Raw genomic sequence first — 19,617 nt, 5'->3', positions numbered from 1 at the left:
GGTCATCTCCTGCATAATCCGAGCTCTATGCGACTGGACCCGCTTACTGACTGCAGTTGAGTTGACAGATCCCAAGTTTTTGTTTTTCTAGTCGCCGGTCAAATTAACATCAGTTCCCATGGCTGAAGATGATGCTGAAAATGCCTTTTTCCAGGCTCAGGCATTGAGTGCGGGATCAGTGGGTTATCACGGCGCTGAAAATCAGGATGCCAATGCCTCAGATTCGGACGAGTATGATCCATCAAGCACGCTCCAAGAACATTACCCAGAAGATCACAATCAGGACGAAGATTCCTCCCCAGAGCAGAACTCCCTCCCTCCTCAAGATACAGACCCTGGCCCGCAGGCTGGCAATACCCATCCGTCCCAAAACCTGTCACGGCCCGAGTCTCAAACTTCTTCGTCACAACCGGCCTCCGGTGCCTCTGTTCAGCCGAAAACCAGAACTATTGGTGGGTTTGTGGTTGAGGATGAGGATGAGGATGACGCGGGGGATGCGGATTATGAGCCACCAGCTGTACTAGGTGTCGAGGACATGAATACTATACCTTCGCAGCCCATTCCAGGAAATGCAAATGAAGCTACTTCTACCCCTGATGTATCATTGGATGAAGCTGCGCAGGACTCTGCCAGCGCGAAGAATGTTCCTACTAGTGCTTTTTCTTCTCTCCCTAACCTGTACAACTCACGTACTTCTTTGCAGCCCGAAGTTGCGCGCGAAAGTGCTACAGCTACCCCCACGCCCGATTCTCCCTCTACCGCCAAAGGCCGCTTGCCCCATGATCGAGTTGGAATACTGGAAGACAGAATCCAGGAAGATCCTCGAGGTGACATTCCTGCATGGCTCGAGTTGATTAATGAGCACAGGGGCCGCAATAGGGTCGACAGTGCTCGAGATGTGTATGAGAGGTTTCTGCAGGTGTTTCCACTATCTGTAAGTTAACAATTATCTTGACAGACAGAGAATGTACTGACGGGTGCAGGCTGAAATGTGGGTGGCGTACGCAACCATGGAATCCGAACTGAACGAACTTTTCCGTCTCGAGCAGATTTTCAACAGGACACTTCTTACAATTCCAGCAGTGCAGCTGTGGACAGTTTACTTAGACTATGTGCGGCGGCGCAATCCCTTGTCAACAGACACGTCTGGACAGGCACGCAAGATCATATCATCCGCGTATGAGTTAGCGCTTACACATATTGGAATGGACAAGGACTCGGGCTCTATCTGGACGGATTACATTCAGTTTATTCGTTCTGGACCGGGTAATGTTGGGGGTTCTGGGTGGCAGGACCAGCAGAAAATGGATTTGCTCCGGAAGGCTTACCAGCGAGCGATCTGCGTCCCAATGCAAGTTGTCAATACCTTGTGGAAGGAATACGATCAGTTTGAGATGGGTCTGAACAAACTTACGGTAATGCCAACAATCTCTATCTTGCGATACTGTGCTAATCACCCTTTTAGGGACGGAAGTTCTTGCAAGAACAGTCACCCGGCTATATGACAGCGCGCAGCTCTTACACGGAATTGCAGAACTTTACACGAGACCTACTTCGCACGACTTTTCCCAGGCTTCCTCCGGTTCCGGGCGCTGACGGTGATGTTGAGTACCTGCAACAGGTGGAAATCTGGAAACGGTGGATCAATTGGGAAAAATCTGACCCTCTTGTTCTGAAAGAAGATGACCTCTCCGCGTATAAAACTCGCGTGGTCTATGTCTACAAACAGGCCCTTATGGCTCTCCGATTCCTTCCCGAAATCTGGTTCGAGGCAGCTGACTTCTGTTTTGCCAATGACATGGAGACTGAAGGCAACGAATTTTTGAAAAATGGTATCGATGCTAATCCTGAAAGCTGTTTGCTGGCCTTTAAGCGTGCCGACCGACTTGAAATCACGTCCGAGTCCGAACAAGATCCTATAAAACGAGGCGCCAAAGTGAGAGAACCGTACGACAGGCTGTTAGATGCACTTTACGAGTTGATTACCAAAGCCCGCACCCGAGAAAGCCAAGATGTTGCTCGCCTTGAAGAAACCTTCAAAACGAACCCCGACACACAGCCAGCAAGGAATGATGACGATGACGATGATCAAAGCGAAGCCAAGGCGAAAGAATCTGTGAAAAATGCTCAGATCGAAGCGGTTCGCAATGCACATGCCATACAGATTGGGATTCTATCCAAGACTGTATCATTTGCGTGGATCGGCCTCATGCGTGCCATGCGCCGCATCCAGGGCAAGGGCAAGCCTGGAGAGGTGCCTGGATCGCGACAGATCTTTGCAGACGCTCGCAAAAAGGGCCGCATCACCAGTGACGTCTATATCGCGAGCGCATTAATTGAGTATCATTGCTACAAGGACCCAGCGGCCACCAAAATCTTTGAGCGAGGCGCCAAACTGTTTCCCGACGATGAGAACTTTGCTCTCGAGTACCTGAAGCATCTCATTGACATCAACGATATTACAAGTAAGTTGCTTTTCTCCCGCTTAGTTTCATGCAAGTATAAGTGCTGACCACTTTTGTAGATGCTCGGGCAGTGTTTGAGATGACGGTGAGGAAGCTCGCTTCTAATCCTGACAATGTCCACAAGGCCAAGCCCATCTTTGCCTTCCTCCACGAATACGAATCCAGATATGGTGACCTAGTCCAAGTCATCAATCTTGAAAATCGCATGCGTGAACTTTACCCTGATGATCCAACATTGGAGCAGTTTGCACACCGATTTTCTGCTCCTAATTTCGACCCTACCACTTTCAGGCCCATAATCTCCCCTTTCCAGACAAGGCCTAAGACAGCGTACCCTGGTGAACAAGTTACTTCTCGCCACGGCACCCCTACCTCTAGATATCAAGAGCAGTCCGTCATAAACTCGCCAAAAAGGTCTCTTGAAGACTTTGACGACGATGTCTCCCGACCCCGCAAATTCGTCCGGGGCGAGTCGCCGCTTAAGACGGCCCAGAGACGGCAGTTTGACCAGCAAAAGCGTACCCAGCCAACACTTCAGACCCCAATGAGCTCGCAATACCGGCCACAAGGCTCACCCGCACCTCTACCTCGTGATATTGTCTACTTGTTGAGCGTTATCCCCTCGGCGGCGTCGTACACGGCTGGCCGTTTCTCTGCGGAGAAGATGGTTGATCTTATTCGCCGGCTTGATATGCCAGGGTCTGTTTCACAAATACCTTTGCCTCAGTCTGCGCGCGGCCTTGGGGCAGGACAGCCGACTGCAGGAGGGCAGCACTTCTCTGGTATGATGACCTTACCCCCTCCTTTCTTTTAGCACAAGCTAACCCAGATATGCAGGGGCCTACCGCTAGCCCTTCTTGTTCTATACGCATCATGTTTGTTAGCCTGGATATCCTTTCTTCGCATTGACCTACCGCATTCTTGCACATTCGACTTGGTCCGAGATGCGCACTCGTCAGATTCTGGTGATTGCATATGGCGGTTATCTCGGCGTTTCGTCTTTTATTAACAGAAACCTTCTGGGAGGAGTACTCATTTTTTTTTTTTTGGCTCTAGGGATCATATCGCGTACGATTTGTACTTGGACTTGAGATACCAGAAAATTGAGATAGATATATCATGCCGTTCAATCCAGCCTCTGGCTTACTTCCCCACGTCTCCCTTGATCTTGAATTTCATCCAGTTTTTAAGTCTACAGGTAGGTCTTCGACGACTCTCAGTAACGACCAGGTAGACTACGACTTTGTAGGAAGCTCAAAACCTATCGTAGGATTCAAATCTGACCCCTGACCGATCAGTCCGTGGTGACTTTCTGTCAGCAGATAATTTCACGTCCTTCCTCTTGACTGCCCTCGTTTGTGGTGACTACACCAATGAAACCACTTATTGTTCTGCCAATTTCTAGTCCTCAACGGAGGTGTATCACGATCAAATTCACTTGGGGTTCCGGATCAGGGTAAATTTTGTCACTCTGTGAGCCAGCCACCTTACCTGGCAATACCAGCAACGCTCCGTGAATATAACCTTCCCGGTTTCCTCTCTTTCCTTTTACTTCGAACGAGCACCAGTTTGCTCGCCACCCCTGTGGTTCTCGCTAATGCTATTCAGGTCTGACAGATCGAGTAGCACATCTGGACCCGATGCCTGGTTGAGCGCTGGGCTCATGCTCCCCGGCTTCTCCTTGGACTGGATAGAGAGCAATTCGCTCCCCTGTCGCGGTGCAACATTATGCTCAGATTCTGGAGAAGACCCAGTGTCTTTCTCTTAGGATTATCCTTGATTTTCAAAAGATACCCTAGACCCAGTAATATGAATCTACGAGGATCAGTCCCTTGATCACGCACGAGCCAAACGACCTTAGGAAGCCTTGGACCTTGATTGAGACTCGACGTAGCCCTCTATAGCTCATAAATGTCAGTCCCCTTATAAGCTCTCTGGAGATGGATCGTTGGCTTCTGATCCTCCCTTATGGTGTTGACCAGGGCAGTCGCCCAGGCCTTGCAGGTAATATACCCAGAACTCTTTCGGCACGTAGTATAGCTAGGTGGGAGTAACCATCCTTCGCCTTGGCAACTGGGGCTCGCCTGCTCTTCTCCAGGCAATCATCAAGGACCTGCTCAGCAAATGTCTTTCGGATGAACATCCTCCCGTACCTTGTAGGCGAACGATCTCACCAAGAGGGGCTATCTTAGAAGTAATATGAAGATCGCGGAGCGGTATGGCGACGCCATATTTCGTAGACCACCTAAATGCCACGGTCAGCAAATCAGAAGGAAGAAGATTGAGAAACGTCTTAGCGGCTTTGTCGGTGACTACGGTGCTTAGCCCAATAGCCGATGTTAAAGAGCTTCGATGGGTTGTTCCTGCCTGCCAACTTAGGGCATGGAAGTTCGCCAGTCATGCTCGGCGAGCATGCAAGAGAGGCCCGCCTAAGGACATAACCCTCCAAGAGCGTCTTTCCAGTGTGTCCCAAGCTTTGCTGCCGAAATTGGCGATTATACGAGGGCCGCAAGGTATTCCGCTTCATGTCGCCTCAACGAACCCAGGGCTTCTTGTGTTGGGGTGATTATTTGCTTGAGATGATCTAGCGCGGTGGGTAGAACAATGGCGATCTTAGGAGACAACAGCCATCAGGGACTGTGGTCGAACGTACGGGCTGCTATCGAGAGGGCAAAGTGTCATAAGCTTCTGTGCGCTGAACCAAGAGGAAGGGAAAAGGGGAGTCCGGGAGGCCGATCTTGTATCTGTAAATAACATGCTGCAGTGGCCTGGTAGTCTAATAGAGTAGTAAGAGAGCGTATAGAACGAGTACTATGGTTGCTGTGGGAGACGCGTAGAGAAATGACTTTGTGTTGCTCGCCAAATCTCGCGTCCAAACACCAAAGTCCTCTCATCTCATCTCTCACCTCGTCTCAATCTTCATCTTTCTCTGGGGAAAACGTCCGACGTACTGTACACAAAGATTCGAGTTGCTTTATATCTCTGATCCGACCTCACCTCACCTCACCTTACCTCATCTCTCATCTCTCACCTCTTGGTACCTTCCTAATCGGGAAAGCAGTATAAATACTCGCTCGATCGCTCCTTCCCTCCTTCCTCCCTGCTCTCCTCTCCTCTCCTCTCCTCTCCACTCCAGAGATTCCTCTACCCACCACTCCCTCTTCCACTTCTACCTCTTCTACTTCTACCTCTTCTACTTCTACCTCTTCCACTTCTACCTCTTCTACTTCTACTTCCTCCTCTACCCCCACTTCTCTTCCTCTGCCACTACCACTACGTACCACTTAGAGAGCCGTCGCTCTCTTCCATCGTCTATTTCCATCTTTTCTCACCCCTTAGAGTCCACCTTACCCTGCATTATCCTACCAGCAAGAGCCACAGAATAGCTTGTCGCTTTGTGTTCCTCTGCCCATAGCAAGATCAAGAGCACACCGACAGCACAACGAGTCCACGAGTACCGGCCGCAAACATGTCTCAAACTGGTCCACGAAGCGTGGCCGGGGATCCTGCTCTGGATCATCCCAGGCTCCGGACTGATATGTGCCGGAACGTTGACCTGACCTTTGGAGCATATGGCATCAACCACTTGGTGAGTCTCCGTTTGTCTGCCTGCCGACCCGATCCCAGCTCCAGCCCCAGCTCCCCAACCAACATCTTCCCTTTGCGCTTCACAGCAACAACTTACCCTTTTATTCCCTTGTTTCCTACTTCTCTATCCTTCTGCTTCTTCTGGCTTCTCTCCCTGCTGCATCTCCCGCCTATTCCAGGCTATTTCGCTTCGACATCCCCTTCCCCTTCACCCGTTGTCCTTCAAACGGCACCGGCATACTGAGGGACCTTCACCATCCTCTCCCATGTACCCAGCCGACATTCATGTTTGCATTACCTACCTCCTTCACCCGGGCCTTTCTGATCTCCATGGCTGCATTATTTAAACCCCCGTTGTCCCCCTCGTCTACTCCACTTCATCCTCCCTCCTGTCCAACCCAACTTCAGGATTCCCCTTTTTTCCCTGAATTTCCTACACGACAAGTATCGTTACTGCATTCAGTACAAGCCCTACCCTATCTCCTAAGCAATGGAGAACCTTGACCAGATCCAGAGCCTGCCTGGCGGTCTCCGCCACCTTCGTTTCCATGATGCTGACGAGATTGCGAAGTACTCCGTGCCCGTTGAGACTGTTCCTCGCCCTGGCTTCAACCCTACAGGAAAGGAGATCGAGGTTCAGATGAACGCTTATGCAATCAGCAGCTTTCCTAGCAAAACCGTCTACCAGTATGATGTGAGTCCCTCTGCTTACGGCCCTGATCTCGGGACTTTCTTTACTAACATGGTCCAGGTTCACATCGGAACTGGTGTCGAGAAGAGCGTTGTCATCAAGAAGGTCTGGAACTCCAAGGCTCGGAAGGCTGCCCTTAAGCAGATCATCTTTGACGGTCAGAAGCTTGCATGGTAAGTGCACTCAATACATACTCTAGCCTTGGCCATTATCTTACCAGATACAGGTGCATGCAAAACTATCCCAACGGTCTCAATGTTGTGATCGACCTTGATGCAGAGCAGGGCCGCCCCGCCGGCCGAACTCCCAATGTTTTCCGTCTCGTTGTTCGCCCAACCAAGAAACTCAACTTGGCTGTTTTAACCTCCTGGTTGCAAGGCCAGGTTTCCATGTCGGAACCTGTTCTGGAGGCCTTGAGTAAGCAACTTAAACCTTGAAACATTCTTCTACTCAACTAACATGATTAGATTTCCTTGATCATGTTCTGCGCGAATACCCCAGCCAGAACTTCCTTGCCATCCGCCGCTCCTTTTTCGATGAAAATGGTGAGAACCGGGACATTGGTGGGGGCGTCCTGGCATTCAAGGGTGTTTACCAGGCCATCCGCCCTGCTCTAGTGCGTCCCAACTCCCAAAACTACCCTGGTTGCGCCCAGCTAACATTCTTTTTAGAACCGTGGACTGATTGTCAACATCGATGTTTCCAACACTTGCTTCTGGGCCCGCACCTCTCTCATGGGTGCTGCACTAGCCATCCTTGATGCCCGTGATCCACAGCACCTTGCGCACATGTTGCGTCCTGTTTCCGATGGCCATGGTGGCACGACTGAGTCTAACCACTTCTACGAGCTTCACCGGCGTATCAAGAAGCTTGGTGTTCAGCCTCACTACACCGGCTGTCCTGTGACTGGGAGGGACTTCATGATCAAAGGCCTTCTCAATGTTAACGCTAGGAACTATAAGTTTGAGTTCACGGACCACGCAACCGGAAAGAAGGAAGAGATCACCATTGAGAAGTACTTCAAGAAGAAGTACAACATTGTTATTACCCACTGGGAGCTGCCCATGGTTGAGATGACCAAGAAAAGTGTCGTCTACCCAATGGAATTCCTGACTATCCACGGTCTGCACCGTTACTTGTGGAAGCTCAATGAGTTTCAAACATCCAACATGATCAAGTATGCGGCTTCTCGACCTGCTGATCGGATGAACTCAATCCTCAAGTCCAAGGGCATGCTTGCCCATGGCAAAGACCCCGTCTTGAAGACCTTTGGAGTGGCCGTTGACGAGGGCACGGTTCGTACCAAGGCTCGCCTCCTCCCTGCTCCCGACATTGAATTTGGTGCAAAGAGCAAGACCAATCCGGGCACCAATGGCCGCTGGGATCTTCGAGGGAAAAAGTTTTATCAGCCTAACAAGAAGCCCCTTGACTGCTGGGGTGTTGGCTACTTCGCTGGCAAGCGAAACACAGTCAACAAGACTCAGGTGGAGGCCTTTATCGACTCTATGATGAAGGCTTATTCTGGTCACGGAGGCAACGTTCCGAAGCGCCCTGTTGTTGTCGAGCTGAAGGAAGACGTTGGTGAGGCTATAAAGAAGCTTTACAATGCGACTGGTGTCAAGTTCCAGAAGGACCCCCAGCTTCTTGTTGTCGTCGTGAATGACAAGAACTCTTTTACCTACGCTCGCATCAAGAAGTCTTGCGATTGCCGCTGGGGTGTCCCTTCGCAGGTGCTACAGTCTCTCCACGTGGCAAAGAACAACCCTCAATACATCTCAAACGTATTGATGAAGGTTAACGCTAAGCTTGGAGGTACCACTGCCCGTGCTGTGCCGAAGGTGAGCGACGCTGCTCTGAGACCAAAGTCTATGATTATTGGTGCGGACGTCTCCCACTCCCCCGTGGGTGTCTGGCTACCCTCGTTGGCGGCCATGTCAGTCTGCATGGATCAGTTTGGTGGACGTTACTGGGGCGCTTGCGAGGCAAATGGCGAGCGCGTTGAGATCATCGCGAGGGCTAATCTGGAGGCTATGCTTGCCCCCCTCGTCCGCGAGTGGATGTCGACTGTTGGAGCTGGCAGAGCTCCGGAGCACGTCTATTACTTCCGGGATGGTGTCTCTGCCGGAGAATTTGAACATGTCCTACAGCAGGAGGTTCTGGACATCAAGTCTATTCTCATGAAGCTGACGCAAGACAAGTGGAGGGGGAAGTTTACTGTGGTCATTGCAAACAAGCGTCATCATCTACGCGCTTTCCCAAAGGCCAACGACCGCAATTCGGCGGACAAGAACGGCAATCCCCTTCCCGGTACCCTGATCGAAAGAGATGTCACCAGCCCCCATGACTGGGACTTTCTCCTATACTCGCACATCGCTCTTCAGGGTACCTCCCGTCCTGTGCACTACCACGTCATCCTCGATGAGATCAAGCACCGTCCGCAGGAGCTTGAGAACATGATCTACGATCATTGTTATCAATACATGCGCTCTACCACTTCGGTTTCCTTGTGTAAGTTCCAGTCAGCATAGTGTCAGATCCAGAGCTAATTTAATTCTAGTCCCCGCGGTTTACTACGCTCATCTCGTCGCAACCCGTGCTCGCCACCATGACGACACACCTGCGAGCTCTGGCCCTCAGAGCGGTCCCGAGATCAAGCTCACCAACCCTAAGCCGAAGAGTAAACCAACCGATCCACGTCTGCTCCCTATCCACGGCACCTCGAACCGCCTTCCCTTCGGAATGTGGTACATTTAGTTGCGTGAGTCAGTTGATGAGGAGGGTAAGCTTGGTCCGCTGCTTCTTTATTTGTGCCATCTTCCTCCCCTGGTGGGAACTCTGACAGGAAGATTGGTTTTGTTGTTTCGCCTCTTTTTGTTTCAGAATTGCTGCGCTACTAGGTAGCAACCAAGGACAAGTTGACTCCTTGGCCACAACAAGCTGAGTCCGCAGATTTTGACTGCTCTGGTAGTGGATAGAACTTTGTGACTCGGAGGTTATCGGCCTGGATCATTAGTACCTTAGGAGAATCTGAGCATAGTTTCATGCAATTCGACTCATTATTGAGATACCTCCATGAACCTTGTAGGCCCTCGCTGGAGAAAGTAGAGCTCCATCAGCGCTCGTGACCTTGACCAACTTGAGCTAGGACGACGTTCTTGACATTCTTACCAATCGCATCCCGGTATCGAGAGGGCTAGATGAGCGAGACCTGCACAAGCCCCCATTTGTGTCCATAAAAATCAAGAAGAAGCTGGAATATGTGCCGTCGGCTACAGGCAAAAGACAGCATCCAAACACGGTACATAGTAAGAGACGTAATCAAGCCAGCCGATCCCTCCGCAGACGTACTTCAAACAGGCTCCGCCAGTCTTCTACATCCCCACCCCCTGTGAGCCACCGCGAGTTTGAGGAAACTGGGGTTTGATGTATGAGTGCACTGGCTAACCTGCTACAAGAGTGAGTCGGGGAACAAGTCGCATTTATTGGGATCCTCGAACCATTAGATACGGCTAAACCAGGTACAGTAAGATGAAATAAACAGGGATGAAGAACCAAAGTACAATGCGCCGTTTGCTTTGCTCCCTAGACGAGATAAAAAAGCCCACTATCTCCTTGTGGAATGGGAGTAAGAAGTGAGTCGGCCATACCTTCGAGAAGTCATGATTAAATACAGATATGCGTTCAAGTACTTGAGAAGGAACCCCGAATAGAGAAGACCACGCGAAAATACCTGGGAAAGGGGAGAGAAAAAAAGCAAAGAAGCCGCCCCCAAATGCAATTGTGGATGCAAACACGGAAAGGCGCGCAATTCAACAAAGACAAACAAGTCGAAATTACTTCAAGTTTATGAGTATAGGTAGGTAGCGTGGGCAGATAACCAGTTAGAAAGGCTGATCTGGGCTAGGGGGTCTGGGCGTCTATGGTATGAAGAAGGCAAAACGAGAAAGAAAAGGAAGAAAGGAGTTAGTCAAGACAGGTGAAGAAGAAAAGAGAGCTCGAGAAAGGACCATCACACCCTCGTTGATCTGCTAGCAGGCGCTACCGAATGAGGAAGCCACGATCCTACATCGTAACGCATCACCTGCAGTACTAGGTAGTAGTCGTCCCGTTCGTAAGGGGCGCCGTACTCTGGCCGGCGTCGGCGGTAGCTGAATCGTTGCCCTCAACGCCTTGAGCATCAGCGTTTCCGACTCCGCTATCTTCAATACTAAGATCAACAGCAGGGCCATCCTCCGACTTGAGGCCGTTCACTACCGGGTTCGGGGCCTTTATACCGTCTGCGCCTGTCGCCGCTTCGTCCTCCCCAGCAGCATCGGCAGCTCCCATCGCTGCACCACTGTTTTTCTTGATCTTTTTCTTGCTAGGCTCGGAATTGCCTGCTTTGTTTGTGCCCGAGCCTGAGGTGGAGGGTGGCAATGGTCGCTTCTGAGGGCTAGACGTTAGCCCAGGAAGATGCGAAGGGGGCGGAATTTTGCCAGAGGCAGGAAGACGCGGCCGCGCAGCCATTGGTCGCTGTTTCGGCGGTAGTTCAAGATCCTCTATTAACGGTTCGTTGCTGTGGGATTGTAGTTTGGCTTTGAGGAAGGCCTGCACCAGCCCAATCTGCGATGAGACGGTTTCGGACGAGATACGTGGATAGGAGGGCGGAGGGGTAAAGACCGTTATGGATTGCGACGTACTTGAAAAATTTGGTCAGCATCAGGAAGATCTTAGAGGAAGAGTGAACTCACTTAGTGTTCTGCGACTGCGCGGCATTGTACATTCTGTTCTGGAGGAGATGCAGCGGTACGCTGAGCGTGGCCAGGCCGAACTCTTTGTCTAGCCCCAGCTCTTTGAATCCAAAGAAATCTTCATCGATGTCTTCTGCAAAGTCACCACCCACAAACTGTTCACTACCATCCGCGAAATTGTTGGAGCCATCCTCGCCGCCATCTTGCAAGACGGGGCGCAGGAGTTCAGAAAGAAGAGACCGCAACCGATCATGCGCTGTAGCAAGCTTCGTGCCCAGTCGTTCAATATCGTCCTTGACATAGGACTCGAGACCTTCTATGTCAATTCCGACCGATGACAGTGTGTGAAGCACAATTTCCGGCTCTGTATAAGCTCGCTTCCACTGCGACAGATCAGACGTGTCTGCAGCATTGATTATGGGGACTTTCGGTGCTTCCATGTAAGATTTCAAGGTTTCTCCAATCTTTTGAAAAAAATCGGAGGCCATGTCCGTCGCGGCATCCAAAGCTGAGGGCTGGTATTCTTCAAATCCAGTGTGGTAGAAGACCTTGGCGACCGAGCGCTGCAATGCTGCCTTGCAGACCCAAGGAGCAATCACAGGCCCATTGTCATTCATGACATGCGGCGCTGCATCCTGTTCAACGAACGGCTCGGGGTTATATTTCTGGAACTGATTCTGATACATCTATAAAGAGTTAGGTCTCTGCGAAAGTCCTCCTTAGGTTGGAAACTTACCTGGGACTGTAGCTGCATCTGCTTCACGATGCCGACTTTCGAGCAAATCTTCCTAGTCTCCTGCATTTGTCTCATATTTGCATCCATCTTCCGAGAAAGTTTGCTATCTGGTTGCATGAAGGAGCCCTTTGGGAGGACCCTTAGAAACTCATCTGAAGCATCGACGAGATTACCCTCACTATCTTCCCTCCATAACAGGTGAGGAGGAAGATCAGGGATACCGGACATGACATCGTAGTAGTCAGGGATCACGATGTCCTCCTCCGTCTCGATTCCCTCGGCGAGCGTTTCACCAGCAGCATTTGGTTCCATCGTCTTTGAGCCCGGTTCGGTGAGCTTGTCCCCTTCCGTGCAGACCTGCTTCTGACTCCTGAGCCATCTTCGCATACCAGCTTTAGTGCGGAGAAGAGCTGGCTCATCAGGATTGACTTTATCCCCCTTGAACAGACGGTGTCTTTCTGCCGCAATAAGGGCTCGATCTTTCTTAGTAACCTGCTTCCAAACCTTGAATTCCGGATCGGCAAGTTCTACGCCGGGCGTCGCCAAGGCACTGAGTGCAGTGGTCGGCGTTGTCAGCCCATCAATGTCCATGTTGTCATCCTGCCCTGCTGATGCAGCAGGGACAGCGCCAGCGGGGTCAGATGGCGTTTGTGTACCGGGTGGCGGTGTTGTAAATCCATTCTGAAGCCCTTCCATATGTACATCAGAGTCAGAGCGAACAGGCGCGGAAGGTTGCGATGAGCCAGCGGGCGGCTCAGATCCATTTGGAGTATCGCGAGTTGGGGCTGTGCCTTTCTTTGAGGACTTTCCTGGAGCTTTTCTCCCTCTCGATGACATGATAGGCTCATCATCGCTTTCGTCTCCGCCGTCAAGTTCAGCAAGCTGAAGCCGCCGTTCTTCTGCCTCAACTTCTGCCCGGTCTCGGATGACTATTTCAGGAATTAGAGGCACAAGCTTCTCGGTTTCCTTCTTCATGTACATAGCGTGCTTTCGTAGAAAATGCTCGGGGTTTGTGTTGTACTTGAAGCAGTTCGACCAGATGAGGTTTATATCATCAACAAACTCCTGCTTCGATTTATATTGAAGGGCCTTGAGCTTCTTCGTCATTGTCCCAAGGTCCATGGGATGTTTGATGACTGACAGAAGAGTTAGTACTTGTCAAAGAATAGGGTAGCAGTGCGCGTACCAGCATAATAGTCAGGTGCATCACGCTTGTTGACGCGGGTCAAGAAAGCAGAAGAATGCTCCGTCATCGCTTTCAATTCGCTTAGGACTTTCTCTGCGGCCTCGTAGAGCTCTTCCTGGCCGATTTTGTCTTCGCTGGCCCATTTGCTTCGGTTCTTTCGAACCTCGCTCATAAGACTCCGAAGCTCCGCATCAGAAGCTTGGACCATTGTGCGCTTCATGTCGATTCTAGCAATCAGGTTCTTCAGCGTTAAGCTCGACGCGCCGAGGTTGGCATTGCTCAGCGAGCCGTAACCGCTTGCGCCAGCAGTTGTGTTGTTGCCAGATGTGGGCTGACCGGACATCTCAGCCTCAACTTGTCTCTCGGATTCCTCCAGGCGTTGCTGATCCAACATCGCATCTCTATCATTTTCCAAGGTGTAAAACAGAGTGTGGAAACTTCGTTTGGCGGCCTCTTCGGTCGCCTTCTTGTCTTCCTCTAACTTCTTCCGAATGTCCTCTAGGCTCTCTTTCTTCACTTCCTTTGGGCCTTCTACCCCGGCAGAAATTGAGGTGCTCGGTGGGCGGCCAGGCGACGGTAAGGCAATGGGCTGGACGGGTGCGGGAACTTTCGAGGGCGGGGTTGACGCATCCTCCTCATCATCGTCATCGTCATAGTCATCATAATCATCGTCGTCTAACTTTCTCGCGGGTTTATTGGGTGGGGGTGGAGGTGCCGACTCGTTGGCGCCTTGTTCTGGAGCCTCCAGCTCAATGGAACCGGTGACAGCAGCATCATGCGCGTCCTCTGTTGACTTTTCGCCCGAAAATAGATCGTTTATTTTCGCCTCGGTGCGGTTATACAAGTCGCGAAACAAAGCGATGCGTGGGTCCTCTTCCGGAGCAGCGTCGGCCTCCGATATCATATTGCCCGCGTGAGGAGCGTCGGCGTCGACGGAGCCGCGCATTTGGGGTGTTCTGGGGCCGGAAAAGGCTTTTGAATAGCCATTGGGGATCCGGGCATCAGTTGCATCATCGGGGTGTCGAAAATGACCTGGGGGGAGCCAGGCGTTGTGGTGTCCGAGCGACATGCTCGCTCCAAGACCCCGGTTCTGGGGCGGGCGAGGGGGCTCGATTCTCCACGGTTAGGATCAGGTTCGGGTAGGCAGCAACAGGAGGGTTTGGGCGGTAGAAAAATACATAGAGACAAATCACAAGGTCCGGAGAAACGAAGGGCGATGTCTTACGTGCCCTGCGAGATGAAGTGGGCGAAAATCTGGATGGCAAAGACACGAGCTTCTGTACAAGGTTCTCTGCGCGAACGGATGAGGTGAGGTCAAGTCGAGCCGTGACCAACAATAACGGTCGCCGCACTTTCAGACCAACCGTGCAGTTTCGGGGTAAGGAGCTCGAGTATAGAACAGCACAGATCAAACCCAGCTAGGTGGAATCTCTTTCCATAGCTTAGTATTCTTGCAGTATAATAATGTCAGCTATCCCCAGAACCCAGGCTGAGTCCTGACACTGCTGATCCATTGTCATTGAAACCCCCCGTGTTACCTTATGAATGAAACCGAGCCCTTCATAATTATTCATCAAGCCTTATCCGGCCTGTATAAATGCACATGACGTGATCCAACATCAGGCAAGCATCCCCAAGCTGTTCTCATTCCTCGCGCAACGAGCTTTAGTCGATCCCACAATGCGAATTCGCTATCCTTTCGCGGGTATGTATCCAGCCTTCTTGCTTCCGCGACCTTGTCTACTAGTCTGCCACGGTCACAAGCACCTGCATGCCTCTTAAGCAGAGCAAGCCAACCTGTACGGTCTCTTGCATGCTAATGTCTCGTTCCAGGCGCCTTCGTCTTCATCCTGATCCTAGCGGCCTACATCGGTCTGCTTCCTCACAGCGACACTCCCACGGTTCCCACGGAGTATCAACCAAATGACAAGCTTCTCCACCTCGTGACCTTCTTCCTCCTCTCGCTCGTCTTTTACTGGATCCCCGACACATCCCGCCGGCGCACCCTCCACCTGACCCTGATCATTTGCACTCTTGTCCTTGGAGTTGGATCCGAGATTCTCCAGGGTATCCTTCCAAATGGCCGTTCATTCGACCCGTTCGACCTTCTAGCCAACATCGTCGGAAGTCTCGGCGCAGTCGGATTATGCAGCTGGTACCATCGACGAATGCTAGAGCGGCGACGCAAGAACCGCTTCGGGTCTCTAGGCGAGAACGGCGATGATGTTGAATTGGGCATGTCCCCAGGTCACCATGACGATGAGGGACTAGGCGCCCAAGAATCGGCCGTAATGGACCTGGAGCAGGAGGTCGACAATTGGGATGAAAATGCCGTCGATAATTGGGACACAGAGGACGGCGATGACCCGAGTATCCTGACTGGGACGACTGCGGCGGATAGGGAGGACCAGAAGCTCGTCGATGGCGGGAAGAGGGCCGACTGATCTGAGTCATGTCTCATTCATTAAGCTTCTTCGCGCAATCTCTTTCGTCCTCTCGGCAGTCGGGTTTCTGGCATGTTTCTAGCAAGAAGGTCAAACTCGCATTCCGCTTCATTGACTCGCCGCCATGCTTTATCTGATGTTACCCGATGTAACAACGATTTCTCACGAAACTCTACGTACGAAATGAACTCCTGTCCTTTACCTCTGCATGGACCGCATCGACGAAGCAACGCTACTCTTGTTATAACCTCACTTAGCTCCCAACAGGAGACTCTACGGCGTTTTTCTGCGCCTTGTTCATGCCTATGTAGACTTGGATTGACCTCTTATGCCTGATTTCCTTATAATGTTCTAGCGTGTAAATATGTCTGAAAAGGAGTTGGGCTCTGCTGACCTAGTCTGTCTTTGTCTCCATTGATTAAATACTAGGAACCAATACTATTAGCTTCTACGACTTTGACTTTCTTATTGTGATGGAAGTAAAGATGAACCTTAACCTGTATATATATGCATGATTGGCGCATATTGAATGTCCAACAAGAGGTACCACAAAACACGAACGAACGCGGAAGACTCTACGCTCGACATGTGGCTTCCTGCAATACCCTTAATAAACCAGGTTGTGTTCAATACTACTAATCCTTTGGGGTGCTGTCAACCTTCGGAAACTCACGGGGCTAATAAAATATAGATCGAAGACGGGTGCAGCAGACAGCCCTGGCTACTTGTTAACTATAGACAGAGTACCGCGACTCCACCTTGATCGTAAGTCAGATATCATACACAATGCCTAAAGGGAAAAAAAAATATTCAAAAACAACAAGCAAGAATCAAATCACGTCTAGGGCTAGGGAGGCAGCGGCGTCAGGAACCTCAAGGAGGGCCGTAGCAAGAAGGGTCAGGCGGAACGAATGTATGCACAGTTGCGAAGAACAGAAATCATGACAATATATGCAAGTCAAGAACTCATGGCTAGTCATAAAAGGTGGGACGGAGGAAAGGACATTATATAATGGTCATTAGCAGTCAAATTTCCACCACAACAAGCAGCTGAGGGTGTGTTCACTGGTTCTCCGGTGCACCAGAGTCCCCAACGCCCTCTAACTCCGGTTTGGACGCAGGTAGATAGCTGTCCTCATCAGATAACTTGGCAATTTTGGCGGACCTGGCATCGGACTTGTGCCGACTTATGCCATAAGTCCTGTCCAGGAGCAATTCGGCTTGCTCGCGCAATACTTCGTATATAAAGATCAGCTGCATCTCGTTGTAAACCATCATCATTCGTTGTTCACGCAGTTGATTCACCGTCTCGAAGACAGGATCTGTTTCATCATCAATCACTTTGAGGAGTTCGCCCGATTCAAGTTCCTGCAGGAGATGATCAAGCGCGATGAAGGTACCCGTCCGGCCAACGCCAGCACTGCAGTGAACGATCCGCGGATTTTGTGGGGTAGATTTCGAAGCCGACAACTCGATCAGATGCAGAAGTGCATCACGATCATCGCCAACGGGTTTAGAGTAGTCCGCCCAGCCTGCAAATAGGAAATGCCACACAATCTTCGATTCAGACCCTAGTGTAAGCTCAAGTTTCCGTATCTCAGATCGACAATCTGCGTTCCAGGTACTCTCCAGAAGCGTGATCTGACCCAGTACGTCATCTTCATCTTCTTCCTCTGGCTGGTGCTCATCCCCATCCACAAATGGATCGCTGTCATTCCGCCGTAGAAGCATTGACGAGTTGTCAAGGTCAAGCGGGAAGTATTGAGAACATTTTTCACGGCCAGACTCTATTGTTTGCGTAAGCATGACAACCACCGCGACCTCTTCTGTTTCGTGGAAGACCATATGCCAAAAATGGTAAAGGTTGTCCAATTTTGGGCCCTGAGATACAGTTAGAGCATGTCGGCCTCTGGACGATATTGCGCCTTACCTGCGTTGCGATGTATCTCCGTTCGTCTAGCGAAACTGAATCTTTGAGAAGAATGGGAGATGCGTTGATGAAGTCACATTCGCCCTCAGGAACCTTGAGATGTATCCGGGAATTCGCCCACGCCTGTACGTTCGCATAGCGGTTCCTGGCTCTAATTACTGGATCCGCCTCCAGTGCCCAACGATGAGAGGGGTCGTTCGCCTGCGACCCCTCCATGATTCGAGTTCGCTGCATCCATTCAAGCTCTTCGAATTTATGATGAATATCTGGTAGCGAGAACAAAAGTCAGCGCATAAACCTCCACATTAACAAAAGGTATGTCTCGTGGGGAATCAACAAACCTAGGACGGTCTGGCGAAGAAACGGCGGGACAAGCTCGTTATCTCCCACCTCCAGCGCTGGATTGTCATCCTCGGGCCCATTTATTATCTCCGCCCCTTCCTCGTTGTCTGGATGCGAACGCTTGGTGGCCTGGACGCTGGTGTCGATTTTGATGTTGGGATGCGCCATCTTCGCGGCAGCAATCCTCTGGAAGGCACGAACCTTGCCCAGGACGCCGCGCGCCTTTTGGGAGACCCGCTTCCTTGTCGAAATAAGCTTTCGAGAATCGCTGCGGAAACTGGGAGTATCGGGTGAGAGGGAGCGGGATGTTGGGGCTGTGAAAGTCTGCCCCTCCGAGACGCCGGGCGGATCGACAGCAGCGCCGTGGGGGGGTTGTGGCAGGGATGATATTTGTAGCGTGGACAGATCGAGACAGCTTTGGACGCTGCTCCTAGGGGTGATTTGCTCGGCCAGATTTCTGGTTCCAACGGGAATGAGGCCGGGTGATGGTTCGTCTGGAGTCTGGATATTGTCGAATTTCTGAGATTCGTAGCGGGGGAGACGTGCACGTCCACCGAGAACGCGAAGTGGCAGAGAGGAGTTCGCTGCAGGTAAAATGACTGGGCCCGGCAAAATTATGCTTAAGATCCTCCCAAACTGCACGCGACACCCCACCCTGTAGAGTTGATATGCAAGTACGGAGTAGCAAAGGGGCCTTTGGGCGCGGAAAGCAAAAGACAGCAGAAGATGCTGGAAGCTTGATTTAGAAGCTTTGAATTTATACAGGACAAGGTGGAGGAGGTCAGCAGAAGGAAAGAAGAACCCCAAGATAGACAACTTCTTCGCGGACGGACAATGGGTAGTAGGGGAGAATTAGAGGGTAGTAAACATTGGTTGGGCATCTCATGCAGGACTTATCGCTGCATTTAAGATTATCATGATCAAGATCATCAGCAACTATTTTTTTTCCCTCCATGATCAAGGAGGCTGAGCGGTGATGTAATTTGGAAGCGCGGATAAGACTCCCTAGTTGACCAGCAGCAGACCATTCCTAGGCTGCAGACAAGAGTCCCGGACGGACTTGAGGCGCTGGGTGTCTGCGTTTTCTTTGTTCTCTGGAGTCAAACAATATCATTTGCATGTTTCTCCTCTGGAGATGCAACAGCAACCTTAAAGCTTGTGCTCTGCTTTGTGCCCAAGTGTGCACAGGCGGTCTCCCTATACCTGACTATGATTGGCTGGCTCTTAACTGTGCTTCAATCCGTTGCTTACATACGCCCACCCGCATGTAACTATACCTGCCTACTCCGAGGTTATGTCCACCTGCACTCCGGACAACCATCCTTGGCTAGTCCACAACTTTTGTACACCCATGCCGTGATAGAGTGGCGGGGTGAAAGACGCCTCCCGACATGCCTTTTCGAGGACTCCTGCAACGGGGTCTGTTACGATCCTTTGAGGTACGCTGACCAGGCAAGCTTACAGCTCTCTGGTCAAGTTTCGCTAACGACGTATCCATTGGTATA

At 51.1% G+C, this 19,617-nt stretch overlaps 5 protein-coding genes across 5 annotated transcripts; 3 read left to right on the top strand and 2 right to left on the bottom strand.

The window, feature by feature from the left end:
• Positions 1-118: 118 nt before the first annotated feature.
• On the top strand, positions 119-3,316 carry rna14 (cleavage polyadenylation factor subunit RNA14; the record flags this gene model as incomplete). The annotated part of the gene is made up of 5 exons (XM_073715366.1): positions 119-934; positions 984-1,415; positions 1,466-2,465; positions 2,525-3,247; positions 3,303-3,316. 5 exons carry the CDS (start codon positions 119-121, stop codon positions 3,314-3,316), a joined length of 2,985 nt encoding a protein of 994 aa, XP_073574941.1.
• Positions 3,317-6,543: 3,227 nt separating this feature from the next.
• On the top strand, positions 6,544-9,505 carry BJY04DRAFT_232552 (putative eukaryotic translation initiation factor eIF-2C4; the record flags this gene model as incomplete). Its single annotated transcript, XM_073719772.1, has 6 exons — positions 6,544-6,747; positions 6,805-6,917; positions 6,971-7,161; positions 7,212-7,360; positions 7,416-9,252; positions 9,302-9,505. The coding sequence occupies 6 exons, from the start codon at positions 6,544-6,546 to the stop codon at positions 9,496-9,498; spliced, it is 2,691 nt and encodes an 896-aa protein (XP_073574940.1). The 3' UTR covers positions 9,499-9,505.
• Positions 9,506-10,205: 700 nt separating this feature from the next.
• BJY04DRAFT_181499 (SAGA histone acetyltransferase complex subunit SPT7) lies at positions 10,206-15,053 on the bottom strand. The gene is made up of 4 exons (XM_073710200.1): positions 13,397-15,053; positions 12,211-13,346; positions 11,475-12,160; positions 10,206-11,422 (listed from the first exon to the last, which is right to left on the bottom strand). The coding sequence occupies exons 1-4, from the start codon at positions 14,463-14,465 to the stop codon at positions 10,834-10,836; spliced, it is 3,480 nt and encodes a 1,159-aa protein (XP_073574939.1). The 5' UTR covers positions 14,466-15,053; the 3' UTR covers positions 10,206-10,833.
• BJY04DRAFT_181497 (VanZ family protein) lies at positions 15,054-16,297 on the top strand. The gene is made up of 2 exons (XM_073710199.1): positions 15,054-15,101; positions 15,230-16,297. Exons 1-2 carry the CDS (start codon positions 15,077-15,079, stop codon positions 15,838-15,840), a joined length of 636 nt encoding a protein of 211 aa, XP_073574938.1. The 5' UTR covers positions 15,054-15,076; the 3' UTR covers positions 15,841-16,297.
• A 34-nt stretch (positions 16,298-16,331) lies between these two features.
• On the bottom strand, positions 16,332-18,665 carry ptpB (tyrosine protein phosphatase PTP1). Its single transcript, XM_073710198.1, has 3 exons — positions 18,112-18,665; positions 17,771-18,036; positions 16,332-17,721 (listed from the first exon to the last, which is right to left on the bottom strand). The coding sequence occupies exons 1-3, from the start codon at positions 18,278-18,280 to the stop codon at positions 16,903-16,905; spliced, it is 1,254 nt and encodes a 417-aa protein (XP_073574937.1). The 5' UTR covers positions 18,281-18,665; the 3' UTR covers positions 16,332-16,902.
• Between the last annotated feature and the right edge of the window lie 952 nt (positions 18,666-19,617).

The sequence above is a fragment of the Aspergillus karnatakaensis genome, assembly GCF_047715665.1.
Source record: "Aspergillus karnatakaensis strain CBS 102800 unplaced genomic scaffold BJY04scaffold_8, whole genome shotgun sequence".
NCBI lineage: Eukaryota > Fungi > Ascomycota > Eurotiomycetes > Eurotiales > Aspergillaceae > Aspergillus > Aspergillus karnatakaensis.
The sequence above is the reverse complement of the archived record's forward strand: the minus strand, read 5'-3'. Positions and strand labels throughout refer to the sequence as shown.